This window comes from Callithrix jacchus, chromosome 3 (assembly GCF_049354715.1).
Source record: "Callithrix jacchus isolate 240 chromosome 3, calJac240_pri, whole genome shotgun sequence".
NCBI lineage: Eukaryota > Metazoa > Chordata > Mammalia > Primates > Cebidae > Callithrix > Callithrix jacchus.
Window position 1 is genome coordinate 178936369 of NC_133504.1, and position 23765 is coordinate 178960133.

The window sequence follows — 23765 nt, forward strand, 5'->3', positions numbered from 1 at the left end:
GGGTCTAATTTCTAGGTTGCAGCATAAGATACTCATCCTTCAGATGGAAATAGTCTAGTTCTGTAATATATTAGCAGAGGCTCTATTAGGAATTTATAAAGCCACATACGGACGTCTCCAGGAATACAGGTGATTTTTCTGCCAATGGCAAGGACTATTATTCTAGATCAGCCTAATAAATTTGCATTCACAGCACTCGTTAAGGTGTCTTCTTTGTGGTGATTGCTATTTTAGAAAATTGAAGGAAAATTCAGCAACGCTGTTTGTGATGTGGCTGCAGAATTCCCTGATGGCTGAGGGTCCCAGAAAGCTGTGTCCAGCATACAATATCCTTTGTTTAAGCATCTGCAGCCTTCCTTCAAGCAGGCTGCTGGCAAGGCAGTCATGCCCCTTTCTCACTCAGTTCAGGCAGGAATCGAAGCATAATTTGGCCTCTTTGTCGTTTTCAAAAATCAAACCTGCCCAGGGACCAAGTTCCAGCATCAGTTGTTTTTGCTTTATGTTTTATTTGAAGACATTTAATTTTGAGCCCTGTATGTTTTCAATGATATTTTTAATTTTTGGTAAAGAAGACTGTGTACATGTATAAAATATTCTTCATTTATATAGAGCAGCTCTTTCGTTAGCTATCGACTTTTTTCTTAGGTTAAAGGCAGATTAATGATCCTAATTAATAACTGATTATAGCTATTCATTGTTTTAATTATGTTAAAAAATAGTAATTGCATATAAAATATATAAAATTATTACATTATGTCCAGCTTTGTGTCAAGTATTCTACATATATTTGCTCATCAGGCTTTACTGGATGTCTACTTTATGAAGAGAGTCTCAGGAAGGGTAAGCGGCTTCTTCAAGTTCTCATGGCCAATGAGGTGGGAAGCTGAGATTTTAACCAAGGTATGTTTGGTGCCATATAACATACATAATGTGATATTACATGTATACTGTATATGTATATTTATGTGTGTACATAATTATATATTATATTATTTATTTATATGTGATACCCAGACTTCCAAATCACATTTTCTCCTTATCTCTCTCTTTTTCTTTTTCCTCTCACTTTTTCTATCTTTTGGCATTTTTGCTCCTTCCGATGGTCGACTAACCCTGCTGTCCTTCATGGGCCGTGATCTGAGAGGGCTAAATGTTAAAGCATTTTCCATCTTATGTGGACTTTCCAGCTCACCTATGCCAAAATGGACTGAACTCCTGATCCTGATGCCAGAGGACTTGGGATCGTATCTCATTTCTTCCCTTTTCCAGCCTCATATCTTTGGACAAGTCTTTCAGTTCCTCTGAGCCTCAGCTTCCTTATCTCATGTGTTGGCTGAGGCTCACACGAGCTAGTGTCCTGTGTGCTTGCCAAAATTATCACGAAGATTAAATGTGAGGATAGATGTGAAAGCACTTTATGAGCTGTAAAGTGTGGTTGTCACCCTATCATGTTCTCTGGGTTGCACGTCCTCTGTGATGAGAGTTTATCTGGGAGGCAGGACAGTAAGGAAAACAGGATCCCTGCCGCTCCAGCCCTGCAGATGAGCAGGAACTAGAAAGGTCATGTGGGATCCAGCGAAACGTCCAGGAGGCAGGATTAGTCATCATTCCAAGGCAGAGGCACTTGTTTGTTTCTATTCCAGGAATTTGCCATCATCACATTTCCACCACTCCCTGCCTCTGCTTATTCTGAACCCGCCATTTCTATTCCTATCTCTCAGCCTTGTGGCTTTTGCTGCCTCTTACCATTGTCTGTCTGTTGTTTTTCACACACAGCCTCCTCTCTGAGTTAGTTCTGCCTTTGTTTCTGTTAAGGCCACAGAGTCATTCTCTAGGTCTCACACTTCTACTGCCCAGGGAGAAGGGTCAGTTTGCTTATCATCAGTGTTGTGCTGGTAAATGTTTAATAACTAGCTCTCTCTGTGGGAGGCTGCGTGGGGGTAGGGGAAACTCTGACACCTGTATGTTGGCAATTTGCATAGTACAAATACTCCTACGATAGGTGGTTTCAAACTATCAACATAATGTCACCTGGCTTCTCAAATCCTGAAAATGGAAAATTGGATCCCATAAGCCAGCTCCAGCATATCACTCTCACCCCTATCTGCTGCCTCGTAGCTGCTGGTCAACCCAGGGATTGGCTGGTCTTGAACTGGGGTTCCATCTTGGTCCATTTAGCTGTGGCCAAGGTATCAGGATTGCATATTTAACTTCTCTCTGAAAGTCCTGTGGACATAAGAACTTTCCAGTTTATTTGTTTGACTCTCATTTTACAGATGTCTCTGTGACTTCAATAAATTAAGGGGAGAGATAGAAAATGAGGGTAAGTAAATATAAATTAGAAAATGATTAATGCCACAAGAAAGGTGTAAAATATGTAAAATGAGGGTTCAGAGACAGGAAATGTCACTTTCAAGTTGGTGGCAAACAAGGAAGATTTTCTGGAGCAAATAAAATTTTAACAGAGACTTCAAGGATGACAGGATTTGGCAAGGTAGAAATAGAGCAGAAGGTGCTCAAGACACAAAGAAAAAAATGTTTGAACAGAAGTGTGGAGCAAGGAAGCATGGAATAGGTATGGAGTTAGTCAGCATTTTATTTTGTTGGAGCTGAAAGTTTGTGAAGAGGAAAGGGTGATCCTATTATGAAGAAAAGTTGGGCCAGTCATGGTGGCCCATGCCTGTAATCCTAGCACTTTGAGAGGTCACGGTGGGCAGATAGTTTGAGCTTGGGACTTCAAGACCACCCTGGGCAATATGGTGAAACACCATCTCTACAAAAATATTATTAAAAATATTTATATTGTAAATGATATTGTATTAGGTTGGTACAAAAGAGAAGTATGTTTTTTTGCAATTATTAATACTTTTAATGGCAAAAACTCACTTACTTTTGCACCAGACTACCAAAAATTAGCCAGGCATGGTGGTGCATACCTGTGGCTACTTGGGTGGCTGAGGTTGGAGGATTGCCTGAACCCAGAAAGTTGAGGCTGCAGTGAGCCATGATTATGCCACTGCACTCCTGCCTGGGCATTAGAGTGAGACCACATCTCAAAAAAAAAAAAAAAAAAGAAAGAAAAAGAAAGAAAGAAAGTCGAAGACTTTTGGACTTCTGGGTGTCAAATAAGCCTGAAATGTCATATACTGGTTTTCTGAGGTGCTGTTTCCAAATAAAAGTAAAATACAAAATACAAATTTTAAGGCTATTATCTATATCATTACATGGGTCTGTTAGAATAGAGTATTAAGAGCTTATGAGTAAGATTTTGTTGTCACATAAATTACTTCTGATCCTCCATTTTTTCAAATAGATGATATTTTTAGTATAAGTTCTTTCACTGAATGATGTCAGCAAGTTGAGGCAGAGCATTGGTGGGAATAAGACTGGGCCGAATCTGGATGAATAGAGATCCTGTCTTGTTGCCAACTCTAGGAATGACCTGGGTAAGTCATGTCTTTGCCAACCTTGATCCATCCTTATGTCTGTAATCTTGCAGAGTGGTTAGTTGACGGTTGCTTTCATAGCCTTCCCATGTCTATAATCACATACACTTGACCGCTTCAACTTTATTTTAAATGAGGTCATTCATTATTTGAGGACTGACAAAGAGCAAAATTCCCCATGCCCTTGAGAAAGAGCTACAGCTGGAAACACTGCCAAGATTTACATGTCACGGGGAAAGAGAATTCTGGTTAACTGAAAATCCTTGTTAAAAGGAAGATTCACTAGCATGATCCATTGAAACCGTTGCTGTTAGGGATATATCTAAGGTGTGCTAGTGAACATCTCTGACTTAAGAAAACAGGAAAATAAGAATTAAGAAGTATATTTATGTGCCAGCCTCTGTGATAGTCACTAGGAAACAGAGTGATAATAATGACCATCATTTATTGAACATCTTATTCTTTGCCAGGTACTGTTTTGAGAGCTTTATGTGCATCATCTCCTTCAATATTCCATACAGATATAGAAACTCTAGTAAACTGTTATAATACCTTGCAGTGGGTTGAATAGGGATCATCCAAAAATGATATGTTCATATGCAATCCCTGGACCTGTGATTGTGGCCTTATTCGGGAAAAGGGTCTTTGCGGATGTAATTCAGTTAAGCATCTTGAGATGAGGAGGTCATCCTGGAATATCCAAGATGGCCCTAAATACAATGGCAAGTACCTTATAGGAGACACACAGGGAAGAAGCACACAGGGGCGGAGGCAATGGGACCACAAAGGCAGATAGTGGGGTGATACAGCCACGGGCCATGGAATACCCAGAGCCCCCAGAGGCTGAAAGAGACACTAGCCAGATCATCTTCTACAGCCTTCAGGGGAGCATGGCCCTGCCAACAACTGGATATCAGACTTTGGGCCTGCAGAATTGTGCAAGCATAAATTTCTGATGTTTCTGGCCACCAAGTTTATGATAATTTGCTATAACAGCCATAAGAAATTAATCAATATTCTTTTTACAAATGTCAGAATAAAGGATAGAAGGGCCCACCAACTTACCTAAGATCTCACAGTTAGTAAGACATAGCTGCAGGAGACTCACCTGGGCATCCTTAGAATTTGCTTTCAACCTTAGTAGACAATTGCACATCATAATATCTCTACCCCTAATAGGATGTATAAACCACCAGTTACTCTGAAAAGTACGATGGAAACTTGGGGCAGGCATAGGGTGCACAGAGGGGATATAACCCTGCTTTTGAGGGCAAGCGTGAGCATCAGAGAAGATATCCTAAGGGCAGTGATGATATTGAGCTGATAAAGATTTTTTTTTATTTTAAAGTTCAGGAGTATGTGTGCAAGTTGTGTAGGTTTGTTACATAGGTAAACGTGTACCATGGTGCTTTGCTGCATAGCCATCCCGTCATCTAGGTATTAAGTCCAGCATCCATTAGCTATCCTTCCTGATGCTCCCCCTCTTCCCACTGCCCTCTGATAGGCCCCAGGGTCTTGTTCTCCCCCACGTGTCCATGTGTGCTCATCATTCAGCTCCCACTTATAAGTGAGAACATGAGGTATTTGGTTTTCTGTTCCTGTGTTAGCTTGATGAGGACAATGGCCTCCCATTCCATCCATTTCCCTGCAAAGAACATGATCTCATTCCTTTTTATGGCTGCATAGTATTCCATGGTCTATATGTACCACAGTTGATTTATCCAGTCTGTCATTAATGGGCATTTAGGTTGATTCCATGGCTTTGCTGCTGTGAATAGTGCTGCAATGAACGTATACATGCATGTATCTTGACAATAGAATGATTTATATCCCTTTAGGCATGTACAAGGAACTTAAACAAATTTACAAGAAGATTTATTTATTTTTATTTTTTTTTTTGAGACGGAGTTTCGCTCTTGTTACCCAGGCTGGAGTGCAATGGCATGATCTCGGCTTACCGCGACCTCCGCCTCCTGGGTTCAGGCAATTCTCCTGCCTCAGCCTCCTGAGTAGCTGGGATTACAGGCATGTGCCACCATGCCCAGCTAATTTTTTTGTATGTTTATTAGAGATGGGGTTTTACCATGTTGACCAGGATGGTCTCGATCTCTTGACCTCGTGATCCACCCGCCTCGGCCTCCCAAAGTGCTGGTATTTTTTTTTAAGAGAATAAAGTAGGGACATTTTTCCAAGCAGGAGGAGCAACCATAGGAGGTGAGAAAGAGCAGGGATGTTAAAATAATTAAGTAACTGGGCCTATGTAGCAGGAAATTGAGGCCAATGTCTGGGAAGCCCAGACTTCAGATCCCATCTTCTTTCGTGCTGCCTCCTGCACCGAGAGGCAGGGGTGCTCTTTGCTCTTTGCGTCATGCCTTCCCTATTTCTTAGCTGTCTGACCTCTGCAGATTTACTTAACCACCTTACACCCCAATTCCAGCAGCTGTCAAAAGAGGATAAAAATAATAGTGCCAACTCTTTCTAACTTACATAAGAGTCTGTGAGTAAAATCTTTGTAAATCGAAAGGCTAAGAAAAATGTGAGTAATTGTATATGTGATGAGCCTAAGTTTTTCTTTGGAATTTTATTTTTTGAGATACTTTGAGTTCAGCACATTTTCTTGTGATTTCCTAATTTTCCCTAAAAGTCTAGTAGCATAAGTTTTCTCATTAATAGTTTTTAAAATATAGGCTTATTTTAATATTGCTGTCCAAATCATTCCAAATGGTTTTCAAATGTTTTTCTCAAAAGTCATGTAAAACCTCAATCCATTGATCATGGATTTTCACTGGACATGTGAACACCAGACCTACATTACATTTACCTCATGCAAGGTGTTCAGAAGAAACACACTCTTTAAATCTGGAGATCATAATAGAAGAGACTCCCAGCACCTCAATTGAACAACACAGGTTTGTTTCATTTTAGAATGTCAGCACGTAGCTGTCTTCTCATCCTGCAAAGGCAGATATTTCAGTAGACGTGCTAATAGCATCTGCAATCCAGCACAGCCATGTGTCTTCAATGAAGAAAATGTGGGTGTTTACTTGATAGAGTTTCTCAGCTCCACAGTAGGGGGATATTAGTTCCTCCCTAATCTGTATCCAATTTTACAACTAAACTTTTACCTTGAAAAGCCCAGCATGGGAAAATAAAGAGAACTATAAAAACAGTCATAAATAAAAGCCAGTAGCACATTTCTAAGGCATAGGTGCCTGCATGTGCAATGTTAAGTCACATCATCTTGTCTTTAAAATTGTGTTGTTAAAAAATTGTGTAAGAGGTAACAACAGGTAACAGAGCAGAAATACTGAGAGGACGGTTGTGTAATTAATGAACAAATCTCTTTTCTTGGAGGGGATATACTGTCTCTATTACGTAACTCTGCCGAAGCCTCTATAAGGGTGATGAAGACAGTAGGGTATGGTGGAAGGAAAATGGGCTTGGGAACCAGGCTATTTTTTTTTAATGTTCTTAAGCTCTTAGGCTAGTTGGCACTGGGTTTTTATTACATACAACTCTCCTTGTGGCTATGATAGTGGGTGTGTAGGGTAGAGGAGGGGGAAAATAAATTGACTACATTCATTTTAGCTAGAAAAAGAAATCCAAATTCTAATGCCTCGGAATAGATTGTATCAATCTTTTATATAATTCTAATTGGATACTTTTAGGCCTATTGTCCATAGGTGAACTGGTCCCTGAGGTCAGGGTAATAGAGTCCAAAGTTGGCTGAATTATTTGTTCACTCTGGCATCCAGGTTAAGGGAGTGGTCAGTGTTGGTGATTCACAATGATTTGCTTCCCCATTGGAAAGATGGGCTTTGTTTTCAGAAGAAGAAGTGAGTACTGGACAGAGAAGGACAACAAATGTCCAGCAAATCTTTGAAACCCTATCAGCCTTGATGGTAAGGATACTAGGATCCATGGGAGTTTCTGTGGTTCCTACCACATGCTCCCGAATCATTGTTTCCCACCTGGAATCACATCTTACTCTTTGTGATTGAGTGCTCAGCTCCCATTCATCACCTCTGCAGCACCTTCTCTGGCAGCTCTGATCCATAAAGGTCATTTTCTGTGATACAGCACTGTGCTTCACAGATCACCAGTCCCCCATAGCTTGCTGAATCAAAATCTCATCCGATCACTTTTCCAGACCATTTACTACCCATAATGTGTCTCTCATTTCTTTCTTATTCTCCCTTTTCATTACCACCTTAGTTCATTCATTTCTTCTCACTTGGATGATTGAGTATTTTCTTAACTTTCTGCCTCCAGACTTATTTCTTTTTATTTGCCATTTCTTTCAGGGCAATCTTCCCTAAAGGTACACAGCTCTGAACATGCCAATACTCTATTTAAAAACCAGTAAGGTAGAGTGGAAGGCATAGCTGAGTGAAACTGAAACCCTCTTTGTGCTGGAGGTTTCTTTCTGGAAAGCTGACAGCACACCTCTGCCCCTGTCCTAAAGGCCTGATGTGAAATATTGCAACAAAGTCAAAATCAACTGGCAGGTACTTCAATAGATGTGCTGACAGCATGCAACAATGGGAAGGTGCCGGAACTGAACCGAGGTGGTGAATTGAGATAGAGATAAGCAAGTACTGAGACAAAGGAGGCAAGAGAAACTCCAAAACCAGGGTGATTCAAAGGAAGGAAACAGGGTTTGATGCTAATGGTCACTGCCTGGCTTGGGTCATTTTTAAAATGAGAGGAAGGGAGAGGTATGTCTCTACCCACTGGTACTGTGGTGTGCCTGTACTGTTTGGACATTCGAGCAGACCTATTTATTTGTTCACTAAACAAATATTTATTGAGTACATACTACTTGCTAAATACTGGGTATCAGAAATAATTGCATATATAAGCCTTGAAGGGTGATTATGGTTGACATGCATGGACATGAGTGAAAGGGAAGAGATGTATTTTGAACTTTGTATTTTCCAACACATCCAGCTGTGTACCTTCTGCTCAGCAGGTGCTAAAAATAGATTTACTGAATTGAAAAGCAATTAATGTCACTAAAGGGTGTTCCATGGTCTCACAGAAATTAGGAAGGAGTAAGTAGCATCCTTAGTAAATAAACAATATGCTCCCAGCCAAAAAAATACAACTTTGGGTTTGTTAGACTTTGCTCTGTCTTACTTATTAACTAGAACACAAGTGTTTTCATGTGTTTCGTTTTCTTCTCTTTCTTCTTCTTACTTTCCCATTTCAATGAGTACAAATGATGACTCCATGTCCCAGGAAACAAAGACACTAAGCAGTGAGATGGGGGTGGGGGGTGGGAAAGAATGAGAGAGATGAGAGAGAGAGAGAGAGAGAGAGAGAGAGAGCGAGAGAGAATGTTAAATCTCCTGGTGGTTATCAAGTCTGCAGAAAATGACCTGATTGGCTGAGAAAGATGGGACTGGTGATAAAAGTGCAGATAAATAGGTGTGTGTGAGTGTGTGTGTGTGTGTGTGTGAGTGTGTGTGGTGTGTGTGTACGTGTGTATATACACACACACAGAGATAAGTATAGACACAATATCACTATATAAATAAATATAATCTCCCTAGTGTTTCTTCAAGTCTGTGCCCTTCATTTGACTTCCTTTTGTTCTTTTCTAGTATATTATTTTGATATATATCATTTTTAATCTTAGAAACCAAAAGAGATTCCTGAAAACCATTACCCTGTCACCCACTGTGAGATCCTGGACTGAGGAAGTACTGATTTTGTGTGCTATAATCTCTCTCAACTGTTCTAGAACTCTAACCAGTGGGCAGCTCTGGCCTATTGAGCTCTGTATCAGGGAGGTGAGAAGAGATTTGTCGCAACCTCCATCCATCTTTGTCACACAAGCTGCTCTTGTTGCAGAGCCCACACTCTCAGGTCCCCATGACTTAGATCTCCATCAAGGGCACAGATGGGTGTTACCTTCCTGGGCCTTTGGCCACCCGGTTCCATTTTCTTTTAATCCTTGCAACAACCCTGTGAGATAGGTATGGATGCCCATAGCATAGGCCAGTATTTTGTGATCTTTTAGTATCTGTGGCCCCCCTTTTAGCATGGATATCGTCACACTAACTATACTTTTAATATCCATTTAATGAAAACGTCACAATTAGCAAAATCTATCCTGACTTCACTTACTTTTGTATTGATGTACAGTACCAATAATAGCGAACTTAAAGTGTATCTAACATTTATTTGGCATGTCCAATGTGCCAGACATAGAGCCAAACATTTTTATTTGTTTGTGTATTTCTATTATACTTTCAGTTCTGGGGTACATGTGCAGAACATGCAGGCTTGTTACATAGGTATACATGTACCATGGTGGTTCGCTGCACCCATCAACCCACCATCTACATTAGGTATTTCTCCCCACTCCTCCCGCCCCCTGACAGGCCCCCAGGTGTGAGGTTCCCCTCCCTGTGTCCATGTGTTCTCATTGTTCAAATCCCACTTATGAATGAGAACAAATGGTGTTTGGTTTTCTGTTCCTGTGTTAGTTTGTTGAGAATGATGGTTTCCAGCTTAATCAATGTCCCTGCAAAGGACATGAACTCATCCTTTTTTATGGTAGAGCCAAATATTTTATAGTGATTCTTTTATCTCATGCTCCTGACAACCCTATGGGATGTGTCCTTTGACTGACTTCATTTAACAGATAGAAAAACTGAGCCTGCGAGATAGGTATAGTAGTTTGTTCAAGGTCACACATAGTGTGCAGCAGAGCAAGAATTTAAACATAGGCAGTGTAGCTCTAGAACAAGCATTCTTAACCACTATATGATTTAGATGCTAGTTTGAAAATAGTGAGAGATAACTTAGTGCAGCTGGAAGATCCTGGTTGGAGTCCCTCGGATTATAGACTATTATTTTGGGGATGAATGAGATGATGTGTGTAGAGAAATTACATAGTGCCTGGTGTGCTCAGAGCATGTTGCTTATAGGGATAATGAAGTTTTGACCCTGATGCTCCCTTGCTGACAATAAGTAAAAAGGTGTTCTGCCTATGACTGGTGTGGAAGTAGAAAACAAAGATGACAATAGCCATGGGATGGTGGTCTTGATCACAAGGGTGAGCCAGCCTAGAGTGAATGGGATGGTGCTGTGACTCTTGGTATTGGCATTCTCCATCCAAAAGTTGGTGTCCTGGGTCTTGGGCAGAAGCAGCAGCAGCAGCTGGGGCAAACAGAGGGTGATTCGTGGACAAGGGAGACAGAATGACCATTTTGATATCTCTGGTGACCAGAAATAACAGCACGGCAATCTAGAGAGCACACAAGAAAAGGTGGAAACATAAACTTCAGATCACCTGTAAGACATTCTCTTAGGGCTTGGCAGGACTCTTCTGGGAGCATGTGAAAAGGCTGGGAGCAAGAGACATGAAAGTTAAGTGTCTGGTCTTCTTTCTCCCTGGCTGGTGGGGCCTGGAGAGCAGCCATTTTAATCAGAGCCATCCCTGTGGTGGACAAGATGAGCTGGAAAGCTTTTATACTGTGGAATACATACATGCTGAATAAATGACAAAGAAACCACACTTGCCTGTGCATTGCCGAGACCACAAGAAAGTAAGGAATGTCCTGAAAATCACAACTCAAACAAATCATGAATGGACACCAGAGAGGTGAGTGATCGTGAAGGCAGTCATCCTGGGTAAAATGATGCAACCAGGTGCCTGAAGTTTTGAGGATTACTGAACATACCGGGTATGAGAAAACGGAGGTCATGCAAGAGGGAGGATGCCGGGCTTGAGATGCCCTCCTAAAGTTTCACTCTCGCACCGTCTATCCAATCAGTGAAAAGCTAGACTGAAGAAATGACAAAAGCATGTGCGTCATGGCTGTGACTCTGGATAGAATTTAATTAGTGACAATACTAGTCTCCAGTGGAATTTGTTAGCTCTGTTACAGGCCTGTTCTCACGTGGATCTAGGGTTACTTTAGTACTATCCATAAAGTCAGAGAAAATAAAGCCAATAGATTAAAGCATCCCTAGTTGGAGAACCATCCCTACTGCCCAGAAATAGCAGATGGAGAATATCTTGGGGAGTCAGCATCTTCAGCTTAAAGCCTCCAGGGCATGCCAAGGTTAACTTTAGGCAAGTGAGAACTCCTAGGGAAACATGACAAAACACACATGAATGCAAGGCATTAAGGATGTCAGTCAGTCTAAACAACTATGAACAGAGTTTGACCCCTGAGGTCAAATATTATTCTGGTATTATCAGATACAGATGGCATTCTACCTAAGAATACCATGTTTAAAGAAATGAAAGACAAAATAAAGATAGCAAGGAAAAATGGACTAGCAATCATGACCAAAAGGATTTGGAAAAAGAATGAAAGGGAGCTCTGGAGATAAAAATGTAATTATTAAAATTAAAATCTGAATAGATTAAAGAAGGGATTTATCATAAGGATGATATGACAGCTAACAAGTAGCAGCTAACAGTTATATATCATTTATTATATACTAGATATTACTTTGCAAACATACCTGAAGAAAGGAGTGAATAGAAGTTAGATCTGGAAAAATTACCCTTAGAGAGACCAAGAAAGAAAAAACATAATGTGAGTGCTGTGGCTCAAATTTACTAGGATGGTATCTTAGGCATAAGTTTATAACCCATCTGAGTCCCACTTTCCTCAGCTATAAAATGAAAACACAGAGGAGGTGATTTGGCAGATTTCGTTGTAGGACTATTTCTGGAGTTTAGGTTTGTCAACACTGAAAAAGTAAAGTACTAATTAAGAGAGGGTGAGACTGACTTGAATTAGCCTCAATATTTTCTGCATACATTCGTTGGGAATATTTTCTTGGCTTCTTAAAAATTCCATTATTATGTAAATTTAGAAATTGCATGTATGTTTGAACAATTTTAATTTGATGTTTCAAAATAGTATTTTATCTGTTCCAAATCTTATAAATGACTTAGGACCATCATGACTCGGAAAGAGAATGTCACTGAGACATCCCACAGCAGGTATTTTCTGTCCATCAGATCATATAATTTTCATGTACCATGAGTCACAGCAAATTCATACATTTTTAGGAGCTGATTGAATAAATGAATTATCATTTAAAAGCCCTTTTAGTTAGAGCAACTCTAATGTTTAGATCCTTCCAGGATTTAGAATCTTGAACAGCATAATTCCGTATTGGAATACTGCCCACTTAATGGGATTGTTTGGACAATTGAAGAGATAATGGAATTACAGTTAGTTGCTCATAGTAGATATTTATTCCTCTCAGTGTTTGTGGTTTGTAAACAACAAAACAAACTCTGGCTTATTTAAACAGGAAATGAATTAAATGGAAGGAAGGCAAGGTGGAAATGCTCATAAAATTGGTAAGAAGGCTGGAGAAACAGCCTTAGAAAGTGGACAGAAACCACAGGAGGCAAGGCCCAACCACCACCTACCATAGTCCCAGTCAATGAGGAAGCTGATTGCCATCTCTGAACTGAAAACTTACCACCCATTTGTGGATCCTTGAATCAACCTCTTGGACAAATGATCTCCATCACTACTGTGACTCTGAAGTCATCCACATGCTTTGGTGTCAGTCACATGCTGAAACCCTTGGGACTAAGGGGTAGAGAGAGTATCTGGTCTCCTTTGGCTTCTTCTGTCTTAACAGAATATTGATATTAATGCAGTTAAGATGCAGAACAATTTCTTCACAGTATTAGTCAATTCTCATGCTTCTATGAAGAACTGCCTGAGACTGGGTAACTTATAAAGAAAAGAGGTTTAATGGACTCACAGTTTCACAGGGCTGGGGAGGCCTCAGAAAACTTACAATCATGGCAGAAGGAGGAACAAACATGTTCTTCTTCACATGGCAGCAGGAAGGAAGAGTGCCAGCAGGGGAAATGCCAGATGCTTATAAAACCATCAGCTCTCACTCACTATCATGATCACAGCATGGGGGAAATCACCTCCATGATTCAGTTACCTCCCACTGGGTCCCTCCTATGACATGAGGGGATTATGGAAATTACAGATCAAGATGAGATTAGGGTGGGAACACAACCAAACCATATTAATCACCAACATGGTGACTGTAGTAAATAATATGTTGTATTCTTGGAAAATGCTAAGAGAATAGATATTAAGTGTTATTGCCACAAAGGACGACTGTGTGAGGTAATACATAAGTCAATTAGCTTGATTTAGCCATTCCACAATGTATATATATTTCAAAACATCATGTTGCACATGATAAAAAATATGATTTTACCTGTCTATTAAAAAAATTTGAAAAGTGCAGGATTACTATTTTTAAAAATCAAAATAATACGGAATGTTCTTCTTTTCATGTGCCACTCAACAAGTGGCGAATCCTCATCTCTCTTGCATTGAGTTGCATTGGTGCTTGTCCTTGAAGTTTATTTTCAGAAAGCAAGAAGTCATTTCTAAAAATGCGTTTTTGGCACAATTCCACCAACATTTCTTCAAAACCCTATTGAGTTGCAGTAGGTGCCGATAACACAGAAACAAATTCAACCACTGGTTGTAAATTAGTAAGCATTTTCTGAGCACCTACTACATGCCGGGAAGAGGACAAAACCCTCAGGCCAGTCCAAGGTGAGTAAGACATGGTCCCTGTCCTCTCATAGATAGAAATCTTCTGGGGAAGACATGAGTAGATTACTAAAAACATGGAAGTAAAATGAGAGTGTTATACTAACGGTGCAAACACCGTGTTTGCGGAATGTTGTGATGGTAACAGTTTTGATCACCTTGTGTAGACTCAACTGACCTAAAGCTTTTCGGAATAATGATACATGTCAGCTACGAAGAAGAGCAATCTTATCTCTCTCTCTCTCTCTGTTAGTTATAATCAGTAGAAAGGGAGGTTAATTTCTCTTGGCTGTCCTTGGGACAGTAGAAGGAAGCAGGAGGAGCGGTTGGCTTCAGGGTGAAGGTGGCATTTGCAGAGTTTTAGTAGATTACTAGAATTCACCAGCAAAACTGGGGATGAGGAGAGAACAGCATGTGAAAAAGCAAAGGGGGTGCAAGGCAGGTGTTTAGAGAAAAAAGTTAAATCCAGTGCTATTGGAGCACAAATATGAACTTCCAATTAAATAGCACACTCCAAAGACATTCTTCCTTGGAGAAGGAAGGGAAAAATGAATCATTCCTCCATTCCATTTTCACTGACAACCTCCCCGATCAGAATGTCAAGCATTCATGCAGCATTAAATATATGTTTGTACTGTTCTGTTTTCATATAAACTCCTCACAACACTCTACCACATACTATTTATTATACCATACATGTTCATTAGCTTTTTATATATGCATAGACTGAAATGCAAAGAGGTTAAATGGTTTTGTCACACAGCTGTCATGCAGTAGAGGGATTTAAATTCAGGCAGCCTAGTGGTATGTCCACCATCAACTGCTGCATTTTCCTGCTATATGTAAAGAAGTGTGGTGTGCTCTGGAGATACAGAGGTGACCATGGGTGTGGCTTTACCCTGCTCTCTAGAGCTTACATTCAGGAAGGAGGTAAACAGGCAAAAATCAGCATGAAATTGAATGTCTATTTCCAATTATGAGTTTACTGGAGTATAAACCAGGGTGGGGGTTACTGAAGGGTGAGGACAAACAGTTGTATTTGAGTAGGTGACAGTCATTCTGTGGCCTGCAGGATGAGCAGGAGTGATCCAGGAAGAAAGGATGGAGACTGAGGACAAGCCTCTTCCTAGAGCAGGAATCATCCTATGTGTACGTCTTGGGCAAGCAGAGCAGGCCTCCTTTAATGGACCAACAGAAAGAAGGGTGGTGAAGTCTGAAGCCAGTTTTGTGGCGTTTTACCTATGTCTAAGGTGGTGAGGAGGTAGGAATCTGATTCTGCAGTATCTGCTAGGATTTTGCTTCTTACCCTAAGAGCAATGGGAATTCTCTGAGTGATTCTAAGCAGGGAATTTGCATAATTTGCATTTAAAAAAAACCACACTCAGGCTGTTGTTTGAAGAACAAATTGTGTGTGTGTGTGTGTGTGTGTGTGTGTGTGTGTGTGTGAGAGAGAGAGAGAGAGAAAGAGAGAGAGAGAGAGACAGAAAGATGGGCAGGAAAGGAGAGCCACAGTGGCTGCTGGGAGCCCTCATAGGAGGCCAGTATAGCAATGATGGTGGCTTAGATCTGGGGTTGGCTATGGAGGTGAAGAGAGTCACAAAGAATCAAGAGAGATTTTGGAGGCAGGATTCACAGGACACAGAAACTGAGGAGTGATGGCACCGAGGAGTGATTAGGGAGTGAGAAAGCCCGTTTGCTTGAGCTGACTCCCAAATTTCACAACTCTCTGGAGTGACTGTTGCTAAAATTTCCAGCAAAAGGCCGGGGTATAAATACTCTAGGCTTTGTAGACCATATGGCCTCTTGTAACTACCCAACACTGCTGTATAGTGCAAAAGCAGCCATAGAGGATAGTAAACAAATAGGCATGGCTGTGTTCCAGTGAGTCCGTCTTTACACACAGAAAGCAGCCTAGATTTGACCTGTGGGTCGTGGGTGGCTAACTTCAGGTCTGGAGCATGTGAAGGTCATTGAGAAATGGTCCCCTGGAGGAGCATCAGCTAGGCAAGTGATTTCTTACATTATTTCCACCTCAGGACACCACCATATGAGAGCCATTACAATGCTCTTCATTACCCCTGCCACTATCAATTGACTTATCCAAGGCCACATACATAGCAATGACAGAGTCAGTGTTTGAGCCCAGATCTTTATTTCCAAGCCCATTAAGAACCTTCCTGGCCAGGCATGGTGGATCACGCCTGTAATCCCAGCATTTTGGGAGGAGGCCGAGGTGGGCAGATAATGAGGTCAGGAATTCAAGACTAGCCTGGCCAACATAGTGAAACCCCATCTCTACTAAAAATACAAAAATTAGCTGGGCGTAGTGGTACATTCCTATAATCCCAGCTACTCAAGAGGCTGAGGCAGGATAATTGCTTGAACCAGGACCCAGGAGGCAGAGATTGCAGTGAGCCAAGATCGTGCCACCACACTCCAGTGTGGGCTACAGAGTGAGACTCCCTCTCAAGAAAACAAACATACAAAAAGCCTTCCCACCAACCCATGCTATCTCTGCTTCTATTTCCTTCTGCAACTGTCCCCTGACAGTGCCAAACTTTGTCTTGCAAGCTTTTCTCACATTTCCCAAAGGAAACTTTTCCTTTTTGAATGATTGTTTAAGCAGCCAAACAGAAAGGGACAGTGAGTCTCCAAACGTACCATGGCTTCTTTTGTTCAGTACAATAGACTTTATCTTGCTTTGTCCAGTTTCTACGAAGTGGGACATAGGGGGTTTGTTTCCAGGAAATTAGCATCCTATTTTTCTCTTTTTTTTTTTTTGCTCCTGACACAATTTTGTCTTAAGAGATAAACTGTTATTTTCATTCCCTCCATTTGAGCCCCGCGTAGAACGTTTTCTATTAAAATTTAAATAAGCCACTTCAGAAACAGATGAAGATGTGAAGCTCAGATGAGCTGATTCACTCGAATTTGTTCCTGAGAATATAACTTGTTTGCTCTTATAGCTTATGCAACTGGGTTTCATAATAGAAGTTTTAAGTGGGCCAGAATCGTGCTGCTACAGTCATTTCGTCCGACTTCTCCAGACAGAACAGCCAATTGCGAAAGGAGAAATGAAGAACATAAACTCTCAATTCCCCTGCCCCAGAGAGATGCAATTATTATTCCAGGAAATTGCTGGCAGCTGACATGTTTTCGAAGATACATTGAATTCTGTTTGTGTGATCCTCAAGCAGTATACATGGCAATAAAATACTTTGCTGATAGCTGACTGTCCAAATTTTTCCCTCTTTCCTTTGATTGAAGTGACAGACAGAGCTGAACAAGGTGGAGAGGTGTATATGGGGTTGGGTGTGCTGAGAAGAGGTCATAGCGGGAACAGAGAGCAGAATGGGTGCTAAAGTAGAACAAAGGCAAGGGGTGTCCAAAGACCCAAGAGGAGAGACTGGATAGCTTCTAAGTCAGATGATCTAAAGTCAGGGGAGAGAGCAAAACATTCAAAGACCAAGTAGATGAGACAACTGTAAGTGAAGTGTCGGAGGGGGAGAGCAAAGTGAGAATTATTCTAAGTGATTGCAGAGAAGAGCATGATCCCAGCTGCATTCCTTACCAATCAGCGTTCTAAAAGCGAGTGATTCTTCGGTTGAGTAATTTTGAAAATACATAATTTTTTATTCTTGGAGAGACATATTGATAGAGATAATAAAAATAATGATAATGATAAAAAAGAAATATATAGATGATTGCCGATGCAAGCCTTATTACCACCTATCCAAGTATGCAGTTTTCCTCCCTTTCTGGATATATTGAAAAAAATGTATTTTTGCTGCTATTGAAGTTAGCTACAGACAGGTGACTTCTTGGGCCAACGAAATGCGAGTAGAAGTGACATGCAGAAGTACTAGTGTTCACATTTTCTGTCTGCTTTTCTTCCTGCATCTGTACGTGATGCCATTTCCAGAATAAAGATAACCCCAACCCCTACCCCACAGGCAACAAGTAATAAACATGTAAGATAAAGAAATAACTCTTTGTTGTTCTAAACCATTGAGATTTTGAGATTTTTTTTTTACAGAAGCATAAGCATACCTATCCTGACTGATAAAATAATGAAACCTAGAGTTTAGTGGTTTCATGAAACCATTAAATGGTCCCTCCCTATGTGCCAAATACTATTCACAGAATTTTACATGTACTTACACAATAGTGTATTATCAGAAGTTCTGGCATATCTAGAAGAAAATAAGTATGTAAGTAGTATATGCAACAACAGAAGTCTCTCATTCCTATTTTCTTTATTTTCAGCACAGAACACCTATGGATGTCTTATGGAACACAATCACATGACACACATTGAAAAACTCAGGCTTAAAACATGCTCCACTGTCCATGGCTGAGCCAGGATATCACCAGCTGCAAGGAGAATGGAAGCCTTACATAGTGGGCTAAAAGGAGATGATGGGTTTACAATGTTCACAGCTTCTCTTCTCCCATGCTTGTTTCTACCGCGGAGCCTGAGATGATTAGTGGCTCTTCATTAAAGCATGACTCTGACCCTCAACTAACATTTAGTACCTGGGAGGAATTTTGAAATAGAGCAATGAGGAAGATGAGTGCTTGCTATTTTGGTGGAATGGTCTTCCAAGAGGAACACTTCCAGGATGCTACCTTCTTTCTAATCCAGAATTCCAGGGCAAGATAAAATTCCTCACCTGTTGAATAGCTAGGGGAGCAACTAAGACTAAGATCAAGAGTTAAAGAAGGGTGATCTTAGGGAGGTAAGGGTCGTGTGGCTAAGGCCCCCATGGCCAGTGCTGATGTTTAAATTGGTGATTAAAATGGTGATGTGATAAAGAATGTATTAGAGAGAAGCTGGGTGACCATGGCATTGTTCTCAAGGTCACTGGGTATCTTGAGGTCTGTCACTGGGCCAGGTGATCAAAGAGGCAATAAGGTTGGATGTAGAAGCTGCATGGGAGGGATGCATTCCCCTGTGTTGGTTGTTTCCATTGCTTGCCACAGGCTTATCTCAGGAAATTTGCCTGTCTGACTTTTTCTCATCATTCAGGTCTCTCCTAAAATGTTATCTCCTTAGGGGACTTCACTCACCTCTGAAATAAAAATGGGCCTGGTTACATCATTCCATTTTACTTAGGGCCCAGAACTCATCACGATCTAATATTTTTCTTATTATTTGTTTATTATGTGCCTTTTCTTAGTAAAATGTAAGCACGTTGAGCATAGAGACCTTGTTTTGTTACCAAGGAAGCCCCTTTTTAATACCTAATGAAAGTTCAATCAGTGTTGTATCTGATACCTAATGAAGGCTCAATCAGTATTGCAGAATGATCAGCTGAATGAATGAATTATTGAGTGAACAGCTGCCACCGGAGCTAATGGAGCTCCATACAGTGAGATATGCATAGAATGGGTGGAAAGAAATGCTAATGTGATAGGAACAGCAGAAGATAGAAGTGGGTAAAGTACTCTGTCTATACTGTAAGCTGGGGTTGCAGTGTTGCCCGTCCCAAAGGGCACCATTCACTTCTAGTGTCACTAAGGCTGGGTTTGGGGCACCTACTCTATGGTTCCAGGACCTAGGTAGGTAGGTTAACTTTAGCTAAGCATCCATAATCCAAGATGGTGAAGATTTGCTAACTTACCTACCTCAATAACTAGCCCAATTCCTAGAACAACTGTGCCTTATTTATGACAGTGTTCAACATGTAGAGATGATATTTAATAAAAACTTGTGGAATGAATGTATGATTATGTAACATAGACAATTCATTTGAGATCTTAACCCAATTGCTAAATCCTCTTGCTTCAGCCTACTGTAGACTTTGGGTCCAGAATGGCAAATGTTTCATCATGCATGCCATAGGCTACCTAAAGAGATACAAAGAGAAGGGACTTAAGGCTGATTCTAGTGTCAAATGAAAATTAGTACCATGATGGATTAGTTATGTCTGCACTGGGCAAGGGGCAGAGGAATGGCATGAGAATACTGTATTTTCTAAGCTGACTTTGTGGCCATGGACGCTTCCTTATTAGGAAAAATGGCCCCAACGTTACTCAATCTTTTCAACCTTCTCTATGTAGTCAGTATATCATTCCTATGCATAAATCACACTTTGTGGGTTTCAAACTCTCCTCCCTGTATTCTCTTCTTGTTAATACATATTTAATACTATATAGCAGAGCGAAAGCCATGTTCCAAGACAAGAAAGTGACATAAGGAAATGTGAGTGGAAAAGGGGGAAAAAAAAGAAAGTTTAGGATGTCTAAAAATTGGAAAGAAAGAACAGGAAAGAGAAAGAGAAGGAAGAGTAGGTTAAAAGAATGGTGGGAAAAAAGGATAGAATGCAAATCTTTTTTTGAGTAGAAACACCAGATGTGAAGGCTTTAAAATAGACCTATTAGGCCGGGCGTGGTGGCTCAAGCCTGTAATCCCAACACTTTGGGAGGCCGAGGCGGGTGGATCACGAGGTCAAGAGATCGAGACCATCCTGGTCAACATGGTGAAACCCCGTCTCTACTCAAAATACAAAAAATTAGCTGGGCATGGTGGCACACACCAGTTAATCCCAGCTACTCGGGAGGCTGAGGCAGGAGAATTGCCTGAACCCAGGAGGCGGAGGTTGCAGTGAGCCGAGATCGTGCCATTGCACTCCAGCCTGGGTAACAAGAGCGAAACTCCGTCTCAAAAAAAACCAAAAAAAAAAATAGACCTATTAATACCTGACCCTTCTGAAATCAGAGGGCTAAATCAGATGTTCACTTGAGATTTTATCAACTTTGTAAGTTAATGACTTTCTTGGTTCATTAAACAAGAATCTCTTTTCTAGTTTCTTCCCCTTTCTTATTCTTTCCCTCTTATATTTTCCCCTCCCTCTCTTCCTCCCTTCCATCCTTCCCTCTTCTCCCTCCCTCCATTCTTTTCTTCCTTCCTTCCTTTCTTTTCTCTTCCTGGGTCTAGGCTAGAGCCGTCTTCCTTGAGCACATGGGCAAACAAACATTTGAACAAAATCAGGAATTTGCCATGAAGAAAGCAGAAAACAGAGTTGAGGGATTAGTTATGCAGCTAAGAATGGCTGCTGTCATTCACATTTATATCTCAAAATCTCAGCCAACTGCCACTTACTTAGTAGGTCCTCTGAAATAACTGTGGCAAAAAAAAAAAATCCCATTCTTTCTTGTACTTCCAGCTGCCTACTCAATATTTTCACTTGGATGCATGTAGACAATTTGGACTCAAGAAGCCTGAGACTAAAATTAGTCTCCCTTATCTACAATCTGCTCTTTTCCTTCTTTTCATTTTTTTAGTAGACGGTGTCACCATTCTTCCAATTTACTTGAACTAAAAGTTTCAGAGACCTGTTAAATATCTCACTCTCCCTCATCGCCAGCATTGAATTGGTCTGTTAGTGGCTACCTAAAAGATAGCTCGCAATCTGGTGACCTGATGCCCTCCACTATATTTTGCTCCTGCTGCTGAGAATTTAGCTCTTATGCCCTCTTACCTGGACACTACATCTGGTCTTGCTGCCTCCAGACATAACTCTTTCCAATCTATCTTACGTATGTGTACGTTATGTTCAACCTTGCATGCAGATCTAACAGATTCCCTCTCTTTCTTATAACTCTTCAAACACTTTTTGTTACCGAATGAGTTGTGTCCCTCCAAACAGATATGTTGGAGTACTACCCCTCAGTACCTCAGAATGTGACCTCATTTGGAGACAGTGTCTTTACAGAGATAATCACATTAGAATTTGGTCATTAGGATGAGTACGAATCCAATATGACTAGTGTTCTTACACAAAAGCAGAATATTAACATAGACATGCATACAGGGAGAGTGCATAAGGTGAGTGCAGAGATTGGGATAATTGCCAGCAAACCACCAGAAGCTAGGAGAGAAGCATGACAAAGATTCTTCTTCACAGGCCTTAGAAGAAATCAACTCTGCTGACACCCTGTTCTCAGACTTTCAGCCCCTAGAACTATGAGACAATACATTTCTGTCCCTTAAGCTACTCGATCTGTGGTACTTTGCTAATGGAATCCCTAGCAAACTAATGTACTTCCCTTTCCTTCCAGGTAAAACCCATGTCCTTTATCATGATATAGAAGGTAATCCAAGATCTGGTTTTGGTCCATTTCTAGAATTTCTTATCCTTCTGTCCTCAAGAGATGGACTATATAGAGCCTTCTCAGGGTTCTATGAACACAACTCATTGTATATATTCCTTTATATTCTCATTACATTGCATTTGTCCTCTGAAAGTCAGCTCAATTGCTGTCTTTTCACAGAGGCCTCTTCAACCCTGTCTCCCCATAGGGAGTTTTCTCTCTTCTGTTCTCCCCTAGCACTTGTGCAAGCCTCCACTGAAGCACTTACTCCACTGGGCTATGTTTGTCTTTGTTTTCCATATCTCTGCCTAGACTGAGCGAACATAGTGGGTGGAGGTCACTTCTGACTCACCTTTCCCTTTAGTGTCCAGCCCAGGGAGGCGGCTTAGGAGCTCCACCAATCCATGCTGAGCTACTGCTACTAAGCAACTGAGGAGTCGAGTGTGGACACCTGGAAAGTGGGCTGGACTACGGTAGTGAGAACTTGGTTCTGTATTTACTCTGCTGCTAATTTGCTGGATAATCTTGGGCAAATTTCCTCACCTCTTTGGGACTCTGCCTCCCTATTTGGAAATTTGGATAATTGGTCAGATGATCTTCAAGATCATCTGAGTACTGAATGAATTTCGGGCAGACGTAGGTGAAAGGGAAATGTTTCCTCATGAAAAGTCCTGCTTGAGCCTTCCATTTGTTGATATGAAGGCGGCCATATCCTTTGCTTACTGGCAAGGCTGTTCATAACCAAGAGGTACAAGGCCACTATGGCGGAGGTTACAGCTACAGTTGGAGTTTTAAATTGAATGACCATTAAGAACATTGCCTGGGCTATTTAGAGTCACTCCCTCTTTTGCCCGCAGAGATCTCAGGGACAGTTAGGAGGAAACTGCAAGAGGAAATGGAACTACTTTGAACAAGATACCTGCAAAACCTGAATGGAAAAAAGCATAGGATAGAAAGTTGAACTCCTTATTGCACCCATGATTCTCCTCTTCCTCTCTCAGCACTTGCAATCTCTCCTCAAAGCAATAAAAGTCTTACTTGGTGACATAGAGGGTGTCCATTGTTAAGCCACCTGAGCTTTGGGTATCCAGTGGAGTGACAGGTTTAGACTATATCAAGACTCTCAAAAGCTTGGTGAGCTTGATTTTATGATAGGATAAGACAAAAGTCTTTATTTCTGCAATGATGCCAAATGATGTTGGTTACTAATACATTTTCACATGGGAAATTCTTGGTTGACTTTGCCATTAGTGAAAGGTTCCTTCACTTCAACATTTCCTTGGGAGATCCCTATCTTGACAGCCTGAAGCAGTCCGAGAAGTTTTTCCTATGCTCTGTGAGTAACTAAACATGGCTCTGTGTGTGTGTAGTATAGATATATTTTTCTTCCTGAGATGTTTAATACAATATTTGGTTTATAGCTTGCTAGCTTGTATAAATCATTTGGCATCCATGGGCTGAAAAGTGGGCATAATGATGCCTTCTTACCTGTTACTTTTTACTTCTAACAAATCCCATTCATCTATCTCATCTAAAACCTTTCACTCATTGATGTTACTTCTAGTTTTAAGACCTATAACTCATTGAAATAAAATTATGACTTTAGCTTTGCAAAAGATCATTTATTTAACTGAGTTTAGTGGAA

General features: G+C 40.8%; 1 protein-coding gene across 11 annotated transcripts in view; it reads left to right on the forward strand.

The window, feature by feature from the left end:
- Nucleotides 1-23765, forward strand: part of LOC103792108 (uncharacterized) — a 342458-nt gene that overhangs the window by 46870 nt on the left and 271823 nt on the right. For 3 of the 11 annotated variants that reach the window (XM_078367502.1, XM_078367500.1, XM_078367501.1), the window contains exon 3: nt 799-900. In XM_078367502.1, coding sequence (XP_078223628.1) covers nt 799-900 — 102 coding nt within the window. The other 8 variants (XR_013533196.1, XM_078367508.1, XM_078367509.1 and 5 more) reach the window with 8 other exon arrangements.